We start from the raw sequence: 16,599 nt of genomic DNA on the forward strand, positions 1-16,599 counted from the left end.
TGCTCAAATTACATAACCTCTCTGAGCCTTAGCTTTCCCATCTATAAACTGAGCTGATCAACAATGTCTTCCTGAAGTTTGAGGAGGTAAGTGCACGTGCAACGTTTGATGTAAGGCCTAGCACAGAGTAAGTTCTCAGCAGTGACAGGTGTTACGGTGTTAACTGATGGTGGGAAAGTTCCTTAGATATACCTGGAAAGGGAACATAAACATTTTAGAGTTCATCTTTATCAAAGACTTAAGGAACGCTCTCTACCTGTAAAATAATCATGTCTGGCCGGTACTGTTTCCGCAGACCCATGTCAAACATCAGAAACTTGAGCATGTTGAATGCCTCTTCTTCACCCATATGAAGCAGCAGAATGCCTGCTACAAAGCTGAGACCTTGGCAATAGCCTACTTCTTGGTCTAGAAGCGAGTAGGCCTTCAAAATGTTGTAAAGTGACAGCTGCCCCGCTCCTAGCTGAGCAGAGAAGTACGGATGTGTTGGAAAGGTTCGCCCTGTGAAAACAAAAGACATTTGTTGTACTTTGAAAAAAAGAAAGCCTACTGAACCAGAAATCTGATGTGCTTTAGGTTAAAGCAACAGATCTTTACAAGTGGTATTACGTCATAAATCAGCTCTATAAACAAGGTCAGCTGGTTGTTCTTGGAATAATGTTTGCAATTAAAAAAATCAGCAATTAATCATGCTTTCAGGTGAAAGAAATGAGAACCGCCTTCGGGCCTGCAGTTACCTGGATTTCCATCTAAAACAGGAAGAAGAGTGTCTATCCTCTAAACAGGAGTCTACTGTCCAGAGGAGCGGTCAGCTGTGGTTCTCTACCCAATCCCAGGCCAGCACACGCCCCGATCAGCTCTGCCCAGACTGCTCCTTTCCCTGCAAGTGCTTCACACCGCACACACATTTCTCTTCCTTTAAACCATAGGCAGTGCTTTGAAGCACAGTGGGGAGCAGTAGGTGTTTTCTCTTATACAAAACAATTACCTCTCAGAAAGAGGTTGAAATAAAACACTCTCGACACCCCGATTTTCACAAAAAGCTGGTACTCAAAGTTTAAAAAGACTTCTTCTGTCCAGGAGGCTTGTGTGGTCGATACCTGTCAAATCCCACCTCCCCCTCTCCTTCTGGAATGTGACTGATGGGGAAGTGTGTTTCTAGGGAGCCGAAAAATGCCTGATTAAAGAGATGCTCAGCCGGGGCCACGCCTGGACTGACAATTACGGCCTTGCCTGGATCAGCAAAGGCAGAAGTGCATGGAGGCCACGAGGGAAACATTCACCTTAATTATGTGGTCTCAGCAAAGGGAGGAGGATACATTCGTGTGTTCTTCCTCAGCCCCGTGAGAAAGCACTGAATCAATCCAGATCAGTTTACCTGAACTTGACTTAGGAGGGCAGCAATACTCTTTTCCTGATTTCTTGTCCTGTGTTCATTTCTCTCTTGCTGCTCTACTTCTCCCCGCAACAAACCTTCCTATACTCACCCTGCACAAGTCATCCCACTGCTGGAAAGCCATGGGGAGCAGTTTCTAAGTCTGCTCTCTGATTCAATGGTGTCCCTCCATTTCTGGACCTGTTCCAGTGTCCTGGCCAACCCGCCTACCGTGGGAGAGGCCGGGCAGCGTCCCAGGGGAGGCACTGACAACGGGATACCCAGGAGGGCAGCAGCTGACAGGGCGGAGGGTGACCTGGAGCCTGAAGGGGGTCTCCAGCTCGCTGCTCAGTGTCCCCCTGGCCTTTCGTGTGGCCACGACTAGATGGGAGGCACAGCCAGAAGGCAGGATACTGGGCAACACAGGTTGTCCACCCAGGAGGGAGAGCCGGAGAAGGGAAAAGTTACAATTACCTGAGGGCAGCACAAATGGATGTGCTGGAACCACACCTAGAGGGTGGGGCAGCTTCCGGAACTAAGGCCCCAGCATGACTTGCTAAGTGTCATCTGGTACACTGTTTCCTCCTGGCTCAATGGGGCCAACTCTGACAGCATTTCTCCACCTAACCAGAGGAGGGGAAGGCTGTGTTGGTCTGCAGTGGACAAAGCCAAGACAGACAGAAGCCATACAGTGTCCTAGAGGGGACATGATATACAGAGACTAAGAAGAGCAAGGTTCTAGAACTTTCTGCCACTGAGTAGTAGCCTGTAACTTGGGCAAACCACATCACCTCCGAAGTGGAAATACTGTGTCCAAGTTCATACAGGGCTGTGTAAAGCTGAAATCCAACAAAGCTAGAGAATATGGTTCACAAACTGTAAAACACTGCCCAACTGCAAAGTCTATTATTCTCACTCCTTGGAGGAAAAAATATTGCAAACCTGATTAGATTAACAGCTAATTTCAGAAAGTAAAGCGAAAGCCAGGAAAACAAAAATCCTTGCAAACCCAAAATACATCCAACCAATAAGCATTCTGTTCTTCTGGCCAGGATATGGATGTCACTTTTTCACGAAAAACTGAAACATGATTTGTTTTTGCTCTGCCCTACACACCTCTGTTGGGCCTTGAGTGAGTCACACTGTAGACTAAATAAAAAAGTGCAGACAAAACAACTGACTTGGCAAATACCACCTTGGTGAGAGGTGAGGGGGAAGCAACGGGAAAAGTCTGGAGGAACTTCTAGGCGAGGCCTCCGTGAACCCAGCAGAGCCAGAGCCTGGCAGGCAGGGCACCTGGTCCACCACTGGACCTGGGTCAATACTCGGCTCTCCCAGTTCAAGGGAGGAGGGAAGGCTGGCCCTGGAGGAAGCCTGGAGAGACGCACAGATGTCACCTGGGAAACGCACTGTTGGAAACAGAGCTTCTTTGGGACCTTGGGAGGGCACTGAGAAGGCATCCGAACTGGGGGCCGTGACTGGGAAAGAAGTGAGGTGGAGAGACAAGGCTGGCGCAGTCTGGGTGTGGCGTGGGGCTGCAGCTGGCCTTCGGGGTTGCAGAGGGTGAGGGCGGGAGATGGGCAGGGACAGACAGGACGTGAGTGCAGCCTGGCCCTGCCTGGGAAGGAGGAAAGGCCGAATCTCGGCTCTTGCAGACCCTGGGCCAACTAGAGGAGTGGCAGCCGCAGGCCCCTGGGCAGGGAGGTGCCTGAAGGTGGCCGCGCAAACACAGGTCCCCGGGGCACAGCCCTGCCGAGGCCGTCGTGCTGACCTGGCCTTTTCCTCCCTCTGCAGAAGAGTAACTGCATCTGAGCTACAGGAGGCAGAGGCCCAGTCCTGCGCGTGGAACAATGAGGAATATTTACTGAAAGAAAACTGAGAGAAGAGAGGAGTTAGGAGGAAACCTCGTCCCCTCCTCCTCCTCCCATCCCCGGTCGGGGGCAGAGACCATGTGTGCTCCTTCCTCCCTTTCAACCTCCTACCCGAAATTTATTTTTTTCTTCATTTCACATGATAGGAACATGATGTCACTTTTTCTGTTACTCACCACATGAGCAAACACAGCTACTGCCAATTCACAAAACTGCTTCCTTAGGGTCAGCGGGCCAAATGGGCTCCAGCCCCAGGCCTCACATTTTCACCGTCCCCAAGGCGCAATCACGGCCTGTCAGCATCACCCTGCACCCAGCCAGCCGTCTCCTAGGAAGGCCTGGGGCTCCTGGGCAGAGGGCCTCAGGGATGGAGGGGCCTACTGCAGCACAGAGCCGGAGGGGGTTTAGGTCCTGGCACTCAGCTGTGTGACCACGGTCAACACCTGATCTCGCTGCGCTTCAGAGACTTTTCTCATTTCTTAAAGAGGATGCAGGGCCAATTTTCCACGGCTGCTGTGAGGGTCACGTGAGATTGGGATGCTAGTGCGGTGCCTCACAGTCAACGTCAAGAGATTTAGTGAGCATCTACTATGTGACAGGTTCTGTCCTAGGAGCTAGGGTGCAATGGCAAATGGCCCCAGTCCAGCCCACAGAGGGAGGGCTGCATCCTACTGGGGAGAAAGGCAACAAAAAGGCACCGCCACATAACTAAGGACAGTGTGGTGGGGGCGGTTAAAAGCACAGGCCTAGAGTCACACTGTTCAGTGGCACACCAGCCATGTTACTTTGGACAAGTGACTTAGCCTCTCTGCATTTCAATATCCTCAGCTCCAAACAAGGATAGAACAACATCTCCCTGATCGTGCTGTGAGGACTAAAGAAAGGAGTTCAAGTAACTTCACCCAACATTCGGTCCAAGGTAAAGTTAAGTACTAGCCTTAAATACTAACGATAATTGTCATAATGATAAATGTGATAAGTACGCTGAGGGGAGTGTAGAGCGTGGGACAAGGCCTAGCAGAGGCACCTAACCCAGCCTGAAGGTGGGAGAAGAGGCTACATCAGGGACAGCTTCTCAGGGAGGACATTTCAACTTAGACCTGAAGAGGAGAGGGACATTTATGAAATCTACCCTGACGAAGTGCCGTGTGGCTGGACAGAAAAGCCTCGGTGCTGCCTGACCCGGCTCGCGCCTCACACGGCTGGGAACTGTGCTGCCCCCTCCCGGCTGCAGGAACCCGGTGGGCCCAGGACACGGACTGGGGAGCCCCGGGGCAGCGGCAGCCAGGGTGGATGTTCTGGAAGCAGGACCACGTGCCCTAGAAGCGGCAGGGCTGGGAGCCCACGGGGTTGCCCAGGAGCCCTGCTGCCAGCAGAGCCAGAGATGGAGGCCGCTGGGGGCGGAGCAGGCAGGAAAGGATGTCCCCACCTGGGGCCGCTGACAAGACAGAAGGCCTTCTGTCACCATGGCTACAGCCTGCCTCCACAACTTCTCCACTGTGGCAACTGCAAACGTACCCAAGACACCGTTTCCACCTTAGCGTTTCTAAAACTGCTCGAGAGACGAGGCGCCTCCCTGTTCCCAGAATAAAATCACCCAGGGTGCACTCACAGACTGCTTTCTACGATTTTTCTAATAAACCCTGTTTGTAAACCGTAAAGACTAGGGAGTGGCTCCTGTAATTAAACGCAGCCTCAGCTCTGACACCTGCATTTCCAGGATGTTCCTTGGGTTGACTGCAAAACCTCCTATCAATATCTGAGTTACTGAACTGAACTGTGCTCAGAACTGGAGCCCCACGCCAGCCAAGCCCCCATGCTGAGCAGAGGTAACAAGCCACCCGGCGCAGACGGAGGTTTTTTTATAGACCTGAGAAGACATTTGTGATGACTCCAGGGCTTTGCTAATTGAAAGTCTCAGCAGCAAATTCTGATTGCTAAACCTCAAGGCAGAGCACTAAATAACTCGGACAGTCTCTTCAGATTTTTCAAGTGAGTGAAACTTCCATTTTCATGTCCAATCGACTGCAGGCTTACCGAGGTCGATGAGAATGGCGTGCTGCTGGGAGGTGAGCTGCTTTAAGAGCTCTTTGTATGGCGTGTCCTTTGGCTGCTGTTTACTGGGAAACGGGTGTTTTAGGTGGTATTGCTCTGCTAGGAATTTCCAGATTTCGCCCCGGTGATGTCGCGGCACACCTTCAAAAGCGGGGGTGGAAAAGAGAGAGAGGGGCTTCATGTACAGAATTCAACTTAACAATAAAGACGAGTTGTGCTTCATTCCACTGATCCAACTTCTAGTTCCACTGTGAATTAACTGCATAGGAATGGAAATAAAGCAACCAGAATTCTGTCGTATTTGCTCCCTTCCTTCCTTCCTCCACACTCCCCGCCATTCTTCCCTCACCTCCCTGACCCCCTCCCACCTTTCGTAGTACATATCTACGTGCTATGTGCAGACTGTGCTAGACTCTGCGATAAACTGATGAATGACATGAACCCCTATAACTGGTGCCAATTAATAACGTCCTTGGGAAATAACTGCAAGCATGTAAAATGACACAGCAAAATGTGATCTCAGGAACTTCCTTGGTGGCCCAGTGGTTAAGAATCCACCTTCCAATGCAGGGGACGTGGGTTCGATTCCTGGTCGGGGAACTAAGATCCCACAGGCCGTGGGGCAGCTAGGCCCACGTGCCGCAACTACAGAGCCCGTATGCTGCAGCAGAGGATCTCACATGCCGCAACGAAGATCCCAACGAAGATCCCGCGTGCCACAACTAAGACCTGACGCAGCCAAAAGTAAAAAATAAATAACTAAAAAAATTTTTTTTAAAGTTTAAGAAAACAAAGTGAACTCAGAGAAGGGATAGATGCAAAGAGGTGAGTTTGGACGAAGGAGATCAAGGTTTCCCGGACTCCTTCACTTGTGCCAAGACTCAAGAGTGGGAGAAAGAAGAGAGAAGCCAAGTCAGAGGAAGGGAACCAAGAGCGTTTCCGCAGACCTCCCTGGGCACACGGCACGTGCAGGAGGGAGCAGGTGGCAGTCAGGCTGGAAGGGCTTTACTAGAGGCAAAACTGAGGGCAGGAAACCTGCACTTTATTTGGTAGCTGAAGGGAACCACTGAATGTTTTTGAGCTGGGGAAGGAGTAGCCGAATCAAAGCTGAGATTCTGGAATACTGATTGGACGTCTTTCTGCAAGCGTGAGCTGGAGGAAGGGGCCAAGAGGCTGCCCAGGGGATGGTCTGCATGAACATGCCCTGGTGGGCATTCAACATGAACCTACAAACAAGAAAAATGATCTAAGAGCCTCTACCTAATGTTTCAGACATGATTAACTTAAATACTCAAAGTAATTTTAAAATGTTGTCTAAAACTAAGAAAAGTCCTCTTAAAGTCAATGATGTTACTCAGGTCAAACCTCATTAGAAAAAGTGACTGTTTTGGATCAAAATTCTTGGGTTCATGATTCCGCTGTTTCAAGGCCCGAACGTGGAAATGGGGGGACAAAGAAAACGGCCGGATAAGACACCAAACCCTCCTCACCTCTGAGGAGTGCTCTTCAGAGAAAAGGGGCCTCGTAATCAGGGATTAATCTTCCTTTCCATCCAGAAGAAAAAACGTGAGCACTTTGTACCCTTCCCCGCCACTCGGAGAGCCCACCCAGGAAGGTCGTTTGCCAGTGTCCCCCGGCCGTCTCTGAGAGCAGACCCCACTCCGGGAAAGAGCAGCAGCTAACGCTCCCCGCGAGGTGACCCGGCGCCGGCACCACTCTAAAACACGTTACATCATCCCCACAACCTGCGGAGGGAAATGCGACTCCACGTGGTGCAGATGGGGAAACAGAGGCCCCTTGCTGAGGAGAGGTGCCCCAGCTAGTTGCTGGCAACCCAGGGAAAGTGACTGCCATTTTCTCTCAAAGTTCTCACTGTCACACAAGCTGCTACTCAGATGGGTACTGGGGAAAATATCTTATGTTCCTACCTGGCAATTAATAATAAAATCATCATTTGTGGATTTGAACCAGAAAGTCAATTTCATTTATTACAGATTCACAGGAGCTGTTTAGAAAGCATCACTCAGCCATCTCTTGGAAATACTTACAGTATAGTCAGTAACTTGGTTTTACACTATGGGAGAAACACAGGGCCACACTTAACTGTGACCACATCCTACACCTTCTCTGAATGTTTAACTCGGAGTCAACTGGATGACCCTGTGTGGTGGGTTGAGTGGTGACCTCCAAAAAGGTATGTCCACGTCCTGATCGCCTGAAGCTGTGACTGTTACCTTATTTGGGAAAATGGGCTTTGCAGAGATAATTAAGTTAGGTAAAGACCTTGAAATGAGGCCATAACCCAGAATGACAATGTCTTTAGAAAAGAGTCACACAGAGGAGAAGACAAGAAGAGGAGGCGATGTGCCCACAGAGACAGAGGCAGAGACTGAAGTGCCGCAGCCGCGGCCAACGAGTGCCGACAGCCACCAGAAGCTGGGAGGGGCCGAGGGCGACCCTGTGCACACCCTGACTTCAGACTTCTGGCCTCCAGAACTAAGAAAACTTTCGGTTGTTTTAGCCACCAATTTTGTTATCATTTGTTATGGCAGCAACAGGAAACTAATCCACCCTGGTATCTGCCTTTTCATACTGTTCTGTTTCTTTTCTCCCTACTATTCCTGCTCAGAGACGCATCTGGAGGGGTGGGGGGATGTACAGACACATACACACCTCATACTTCACACCGTATCAGAAACAAACGTGGGCTGAGAAACAGTCAGCATGTTAAGTGATTAACAGTGGGGCTTTTCACAAAATATTTTTGTCAAACTGGGAAATTTCCCAAGTTATGAGATGACCAATTTCCCCTTATTACTAAATCATTCCCATTATCTTATCAAACCTTTATTTCTGGGAGGAAAAAAATACTGGCCGTCCCTGGACAGTACCACATATTCTGGTGTTTAAGAGAAAGCTTAGATTTTACGATTTAAAAACAAAGGGTCATGCAAATCGGTGCCAATGTGTTTGCTAAGAATGACCTGGAACAGCCTTCCGCACGCTCGGTTTTGCCTCCAATCCTAACCCCAGAAAGAAACCTGGCAGTGGATTGGGCCTGCAGGCAGGAAGCCACCCTCCCCCCAGATGTAAATACTTTAAAATTTTTACTCACTATATGCTCACTATTTAAACATGAGAAAAACAAACAAACCTTCTGAAGATACAGAAGGTATAAAGAAGAAAGTGAAAAACCATTCATAACTAGAGGGAACATATAATTCACCACCCAAAGCGGGAAGCTTTTGAAAGCGAAGGGGAGGAAGGCTATTAATTACTGGACAGCTTGTGAAGCAGGGCTACGCCGGGTAACCCGGATGTATGGCCATCCTGTCTACAACTCAGGTATCTGCAAACACGTCAAGGATGTCTTTCTACATATACACGTATGGAGATACACAGCTGTACATGAGGCCACGCTGTCCTTTCTCATTTAACGACTGACCTCAGACACCTTTTACTGCAGTCAATATAAATCTACTGCATTATTTCCAAGGAATATGACATGGGTGTGGTCACGCGGTTGGGGTTTTTCGGGTTCTGCTTTGTTTTTTGGCCATTAAACACTGCCACAATCTGCACTCTTCCCACTGCAGTACATTTTTGACTGATTAATTTCTAGAACGGGTTTCTATACGTGGCAGTGCTGGGTCAAAGGTGAGCGGAGTTTGCTTCTGGCCCAAACTGCCAACTGCTCAGGTAGCCTCTTTGCAATCCCACTCCTAGAAAAGTACGCTCCAGATTATCAAGTTCTACACCTTGATACCGTTAGAGAAATCGTTTAAAGCCAAAGTAAACTCTGAATTATTTAAAATTCCCTAGAATTATTCCTCCTTCTCCCAAGTTGACACCCTAAAATCCTGCCACCTTGATCGAACTTTAACTTGGGATGTTTATAAATCTCTTTATTTCCGTCACTTAGGGGTCTCATTAAGAGGAGAGGCCTTCTTACCCACACAGCATCTTTTACTTCAAGGGCTGCAAAGTAACTGGAGAGCTGGAATCCAAACCCGAGCCTACCTGCCTGAAGTCCGGGCCGGACACTATGTTACCTCCCGAGAGCACCCAGACAGAAGGCACACGATTCACTGTCAGTTTACTATTTCACTCAGCGTATCATCCCATCATTACCCAGTCTGTAGGCAACTAAGTCCTTAGTTTAGGACAAAAGTCCTCTTTTGTCTTCTTCCTGTTTCCTTAGTTAATTTAATTAAGAGGAATCATGAAAGGTAATGAAACTCACATCAATTAACTAAGACACCTGGAAACAGATTAGGTAAAGCCATGATAAATAGGAGAGAGATGGCCACTGAAATTGGACTTAAAAATTTTTTTTTATTCCATACTTCTCCCCAGTCTTCAGTGAGGGGTGAGGCCGGCTGGACTGATTCCCAGTTAAGCTTACCTTGCCCAACAGCCGAGTGCATTCTTTCCATGTCAAACTTAATTTTTGATCTTCCTGGAGTGGTAAGCATCTTTTCCCACACTGTAGTTACTTCCTTAAGACAAGGAGTGATTTCTTCATAATCGAGCTTTAGGCGCTTGTTCAGCAAATCATTCTCAGAGGCTAGGACAGACAATTTAGGAGCACGTTAGTGAACGCCACGGCTCCGCGTCTCCTACTTCACAGCACGGCTGCCGGCTCGTCAACCACCGCTGAGACGTCAAGCGGCTACAAGCCAGCTTAACAGGTCCAAGGTAAAGACGCGGCTCCTGCCCCACCACAGCTCCCTTATCTTGGAAGAAGCTAAACACCTAGGAGGCATCCTTGATTCCCCTTAGAACTTCACCCCCAATGGATTCTGCTGGCTCTACTGCTAAAATACACCCCACACCGATCCAATTCTATCCATCTCCACAGCTACCCTATTAACCAGAGACATCTCAAGGGCAGGAACTATGTGTTAGAATTCCCAGCGCCTGGCACGATGAGCTCTCGACAAAACTTCATCTAAACTAGGAGAGGCTCTCCGAGGATAGTTCCTTCTTATTTAGAGCCAAACCTCCTTTAAGTAGCTTCTACCCTTCATCACATTTCTGCTGCCTGGGGCTGAACAGAATAAACCTACCCTTTTCATGTGGCATCTCCTCAAATCTATTAAGATAGCTATTATTTCCTACCAAACTTATTCAGCTTACAGCTGCATTAAGAAGAATTATACCTAAATTACCAAACTGGGGCGGGGGGGGGGGCGGGGGCGGCGAGGGCAGGGGATCTAAGGAGGATTAAAACTGACAACCTCACTCCCACCGAAAACCACTAAATCCTATTCAGACAAGGTGGTAACGTTGTCAGTCCCCATATCCATTCCACAGCATATCTCCGATCTAGACTGTGAGTTTATTGGGAAAGCAGGTAGGATACATAGCTAAGCATAAGCCAACATACAGGCTTCTGCAGAGCTGATAAACTTGTCTTCTTTATGATAATAATAAACACTTACCATACGTCTTAAGTACTTTATAGTTAGCAACATTTAATCTTTTTTCTTCTCTTTTCCTTTTTCTTTTTTTTTTTTTTATTGGGGTATAGTTGCTTTACAATGTGTGTGAGTTTCTGCCGTACAAGAAAGTGAATCAGCTACATGTATACATATGTGGCCTCCCTCTTAGACCTCCCTCCCACCTCACCCCCCCATCCCGCCCACCTAGGTCATCACAGAGCACTGAGCTGAGCTCCCTGTGTTATACAGCAGGTTCCCACTGGCTATTTTACACATGGTAGTGTATATATGTCAATCCTAATCTCCCAATTCGTCCCAACTCCCTCCCCCCACAACCCGTGTCCACGTGTCCGTTTTCTACGTCTGCGTCTCTAGTCCTGCCTTGCAAATAGGTTCATCTGTAGCATTTTTCTAATCGTCAGAACACTGTGAGGCAGGTTTCTCTGGATGAGAAGACTGAGCCCCCCTGCAAGGCCCAAGCAAGAGGCAGAGTGGGCCTGGGCCCCTTGCCTTTCTCCACCACACTGCAGAACTTGCTGTGATTAATTACACATTTTCTGAGACTAGGCATGTATCAATTAGGGGCCTTAAATGTTTGACAGAATCCAGTGGAGCTATCTGGAGCTAGACTTTTCTTTGTGTGAAAGAGTCTCAGTACAAATCTTATCTCTTTAACAGATATAGGGCCATTCAGACTTCTTTTTCTTCTTTCAGTTTTGATAAATTGCACCTTCCAATAAGTTTGTCCATTTCATCTAAGTTGTTAAGTTTACTGGCGAAGAGTTGTTCTTAGTCCCAGAGACACTAAGTCAGTGCACACCTCGCACAACCTGCTCTCCCCCCATCCCACAAATACACACTCCTCCGCCCCAACTTTTATTCTGGAGGAGACCGAGGCTGAACAGGTTCATTACTTTGTCCAGGGCCGCAGAAGTAGGATGTGCTGGGTGCAGGATTTTTGCACCCTGGATTATTTTTTAAATAGCAATTACAGCTATTTCATTGAGTTGCTCCTGTGAGGATTAAGTGAGATGAAATATACTAACCATCCACAAGATGTCTGCTAATTAGCAAGTGCCCCACAAATTACCAAAAATATAAAAGCAAAAAAAATCGAAATAATGTTGCTTTACAAACCAAGTGCTGATAACATGAAATATTTTCTTTTTCCCCATTAGAAATTGAGCGAATGATAATAACTCAAAGAATCTGGCTAATGCTAACCTGACAGTAAGATCTTAGTCATCTTATGCATGCTTTCTGTACTTAACTGACCCAGTTACCGCCTTTAAGAGTACAAACATGTCAAAAGATGGCGCTGAAAAGGGCTGCAGAGATCCCTCATCCAGCCTCTCACTTCATGGACACAAAAACTGAAGTTCAAAGTGAGCAGGGGACTTGCCCAAGGTGATTTACTAGCTGGTGGGTGGCCAGGAGACTCTAGGCCTACTGCTGCCTCCTTCTCATCTTCTGTGATTTTTCATCTTCTGTCTATATTCTTTTCCTTCTTACTTTGAAGAACACATTTTCAAGGTCCTGCTAAATAATTCCCTGTGTGTATGTGGAGTTCCAATTTTTTAAAAGTGTCAACCCTCAATTTCTCTCAGCTTCTCATCTACACATAGTAGACGCCGTGAGAGCTGAGCTAACCCTTGCGGCACATAAGGTTCAGGGCCAGCCCTGCCAAACAGCGACTGCAAGCAGTGCAAGGCTCTTGGGGCCAAATGTACATTTCTCTGGCAGTGAGTTCTGCTGTGAGCACGTCCGGATACTAAAGAGCCCAGAAAGCAACAAGAGGAACCTACTCTGAAGTCAACAGAACAGAAATATCTGGCCAGAAAATGCAGCTGAAAAGGCTTATTAAGCTATGTATTTCGCTGTTGGCCCAAGCAACAGCCTGCCGTTTCAGTATCCTGACAACACTGCTCCCTAAAACCAGTGGCCTTGGGCTTCCCTGGTGGCGCAGTGGTTGAGAATCTGCCTGCCAATGCAGGGGACACGGGTTCGAGCCCTGGTCTGGGAGGATCCCACATGCCGCGGAGCAACTGGGCCCGTGAGCCACAATTACTGAGCCTGCGCGTCTGGAGCCTGTGCTCCGCAACAAGAGAGGCCGCGATAGTGAGAGGCCCGCGCACCGCGATGAAGAGTGGCCCCCGCTCGCCGCAACTAGAGGAAGCCCTCGCACAGAAACGAAGACCCAACACAGCCGTAAATAAATAGATAAATAAATAAATAAAATTTTAAAAATAAATAAATAAATAAATAAATAAAACCAGTGGCCTCCAAAATGCCTTGTCAAGCAAGGCAGATGGTGCAACCCCACAACAAACATCAAGGCTCTAAGGCAAGAACTTGAGATACAAGACCAAACTCTTTTTATTAAATAAGTGTCTGCAAACCCATGTTTAAGAGTCTCTGGGGCTAGGAGAAACCAGGACTAAATGAGATCAAAATGTAATTTTGCAAAAGAGTCATCTAATCGCCATTTAACGTGGATGTGAGCTACAACCTGGACTGCAGACTAATAATGTTCAGGTCTGATTATGTCACCGCACAGGGTGTGCTGTGGCTGCCTGCCCCAGTTCTGCTCTATTAGCAACTGCCTTCACGGACAAAATGCTCTTCCAGCTGCCACCATCTCTTGAAAACTTAGGAAGGGAAGGAAGGCTAAGAGGCTGGGAGTCTCCGTAATTAAATGACGCCCAAACTTGTAGAGATTTTAGAAAAACTGCACTCAATATCTAGTTTTTTTTTTTTTTATAACCAACATGTAGTATTTGTTTAACTAGGAAAATATCTTTTTAAAATATCTTCAATGATAATCAATTAAAATTCAAAATTCACTGTGTTATCATTATGCCGATGTAGTATCTGCAACATTAAATTATATGACTCAGTCCAATAAGCAATATAGTGCTGACCAAAACCCATGGTTGTGGTGAGTCACCCTGCTGTCCTGCATCAGGCTGCTCCATCATCATTTATAACGGGGGAAATGGCCTTGCAGCGGGTGCTGCAGAGGACTGAGGGCCCGGGAGAGAGGCCACGCATTTCAGTCCCAACACCACTGAAAATTAGCTGTTTAACTTTTGAGGAAATCACAATTCAGCTTCCAATGGTCTACAATGAAGTGCAATAGATTTAGATGACGTGGTTTGATTCTTTCTTGAACGCAGCGCTCCCGGAATAGTAATAAATATTTGATCCATATATTCAAATGCCAGGAAAAAGGCTTAACCATAGGAAGAACCTCCTCCTATATGCTCCTCTCATTTCTTTCCCAAAAAGCACGCAATTCAGCCTGAATTCTTGATCAACTGCAAGAGCCACTTCCAGCTGCAATTTAACTAACCTTCCTTTAAAAGTAACTGAAAAAAAAAAAAAAAAAAAAAAAAAAAAAGGCGATAAAATGACTGCCTCTCTAGTGCACTCCCGGTTGGTTCTTGTCAAATCTTGCTTCTGTATTTAATGATTCTGTGCCCCCCATGCCACCCCAACAAAACTGACTAAATGTTTTTAGGCCGTTCATGATCAGGCTCTTATCGTTGATTATTTTTCTCAGCAATACAGGTACTGTACGCACTGACCCAATGCTTCCTAAATGATATTTAGCAAGTTTATTATGCTTTCACCACCAAGATAAGCATATGTTGGACTTTACAGAGCTAAGGAGAGGAATAAATTCAAACAGTAAAAATAAGAGGCCACACAGGACAGAACTCTGCTGGATGAAACAAGGAAGCAGCAAATGAGGATGCTGGCAAGGGCTAGTGAACGAGGGCAAGGTGTTCCAGGTACCTTAGGAAACCCTCCCCTGCCCACTCTAGTCTGCCTGGTCACCATTTACACGGCTTTACAAAAGCTTTGCCACTGTGGCAATCTGATCTTGTCTCATCAGTTACAGTCACGAGTCCTCCCAACAGTCCGAAGAAGCCAGCCAGCATCCTTCCCATTTTAGAACTACGCCCTGATTTTCCGTAGCTGCCATCTGCAAGAAGACTGGCCAGGAAAAGCATTAAGGTTTATGACCTACATGATGAATATAAGTGCCTTTTTACTTTTCAACAAAAATCCCCACCAACATACAGATGATTATAAGCGCTGTGCTCCAAAGCTGTCATTTAGTCGATGGAACACTCAGCGATGCCATCACCATTAAATCTCTTTTAGACATCTGCTTTTAGAATTACCTTCAAGAGCATGCAAGAAAATGGTAGAAAAATAGACTTGGAAGAAAACTTAGCATTCACTGCTCTAAACTCCCCTCACCATGGCATCCCTTTCCATAGCAGCCTCATGGGATAAGCTGTCTCTCTCAGCTTCAATACTGGGCACTGGAGGGCCCACTACACCCGTTAAGTAGACAATTCCAAGTGCTCAACTACTCTCTTGTCAAAAGGTCTTATTACTTTGTAGTTGACTCTTGTTTTTGGTCAAAGATGACATACTTATATGGACAATGAACCTTATTCACCAGATTTGGTGTCTTAACTTTCAGCTCTATACAAACGTCACAATAAAAGATGAAGATCTGCAATCAAGGAGGAAGTTAATTCCAAAATTGCTCTGGACAGGGCCAGCATGTACTACTTGTACAGCCTCCCTTCTAAAGAGTATGTCCAGATTTCCCAACCAAAATCCTCCTTATTTTATATCTAGGCAGCTCTCTGCACTCCAAGACCCGTGCTCTTTGCAGTATACCGTCCAGGGTACATAAAACTCAGCTCCTTAGCTACTTTGCAAATAATATTTATTGGTTCAAATGACTACGGAAACAGGAAATGAACAGGATCTAAACTTTCAAAGTTCGTGGCTTATTTCGACACGAACATAACCCTGGGCTTCTCTGGGCATTAGTTTCCTCTTCAGGCTATACCTGCCTTCTAGAGCTGTCACCAGGATTAAATTGAGCCTGTCCTTATAAAACCTTGATATCAGTACAGGCAGAGCTCAGCTAACGTGAAGTCTAGTTCTCTATTTATTTTTCAGGTTACCTGCCACTCACTAAAAACGCACATAGGGTGAGGTTATGAACTTTAATGATTTAGGTAGGCTCAGTTCATACCTAGTACCAGGCAAAGACTATGGTTGAGGACAAAGCAGGGGGAGAGAGAGAAAGAGGAAAACAAGAAACACTTTTCAGAGAGGTAAAGCTTACACTTGAGGGATGTCTCTCAGAAGATTTAATTTAATATAGTTGGCGAGATTAGCATTAAATCTCCAGAAAGTGAAAAGTGCTAACTTTGCTTTGGAAACGTAACAGGTATTTAATACGCCTGTGTGTATGTATGTATGTTAGAGTACGCTGCCTTTTTCTTTTTCTTCTTCTTCTTTTTTTTTTTTTTTAAAAAGAATAACGTGCTTATGTCTGATATGCTTCACTTTAGAGTCGGGACGAATTACATCATCATCAGGCCTGTTAACTATACCAAATGGCAAACCAACCTTGCAGCTTCCGATTTTCCTTCTCCATCCTGAGGAGCAGGATCTGTTGTAGAATGGCCTTTCGCCACAGCTCTCGAAGTTCACGAGATGTCCTTTCCTTTTCCTCTCGGACAGGGCCAAAGGGTCCGTCTTCACAAACTGGTTCTAGGGGAGATCGTGGGGGAAGCTCTCCCAGCTCTGAATAATCTGGGGAGGAGAAAGGACATTTCCGAATGGTCATTTTTCTTTGTTTTCCTTTCCTTCCTCTTTATTTCGTTGTCTTTTTGTAAGTGGAGTACGGCGGCTGTGCAATAGTTAAATAAGTTACAGGTGTGTAACACAGTGACTCACAATTTTTGTAATTATGTTTTTAATTAATTTTTTTATTGGAGTATAGTTGCTTTACAGTGTTGTGTTAGTTCCTGCTGTA

The 16,599-nt window shown here is 46.7% G+C and overlaps 1 protein-coding gene across 5 annotated transcripts in view; it reads right to left on the reverse strand.

The window, feature by feature from the left end:
* The window catches only part of TBC1D1 (TBC1 domain family member 1), a 221,745-nt gene that overhangs the window by 22,405 nt on the left and 182,741 nt on the right, over positions 1 to 16,599 (reverse strand). For all 5 annotated transcript variants that reach the window (XM_068543119.1, XM_068543114.1, XM_068543117.1 and 2 more), the window contains 4 exons: positions 16,191 to 16,376; positions 9,707 to 9,868; positions 5,284 to 5,442; positions 257 to 501 (listed from right to left, as the gene is read on the reverse strand). In XM_068543119.1, coding sequence (XP_068399220.1) covers positions 257 to 501; positions 5,284 to 5,442; positions 9,707 to 9,868; positions 16,191 to 16,376 — 752 coding nt within the window. The remainder of the gene's footprint in view (positions 1 to 256; positions 502 to 5,283; positions 5,443 to 9,706; positions 9,869 to 16,190; positions 16,377 to 16,599) is intronic.

The sequence above is a fragment of the Eschrichtius robustus genome, chromosome 4, assembly GCF_028021215.1.
Source record: "Eschrichtius robustus isolate mEscRob2 chromosome 4, mEscRob2.pri, whole genome shotgun sequence".
Lineage (NCBI taxonomy): Eukaryota > Metazoa > Chordata > Mammalia > Artiodactyla > Eschrichtiidae > Eschrichtius > Eschrichtius robustus.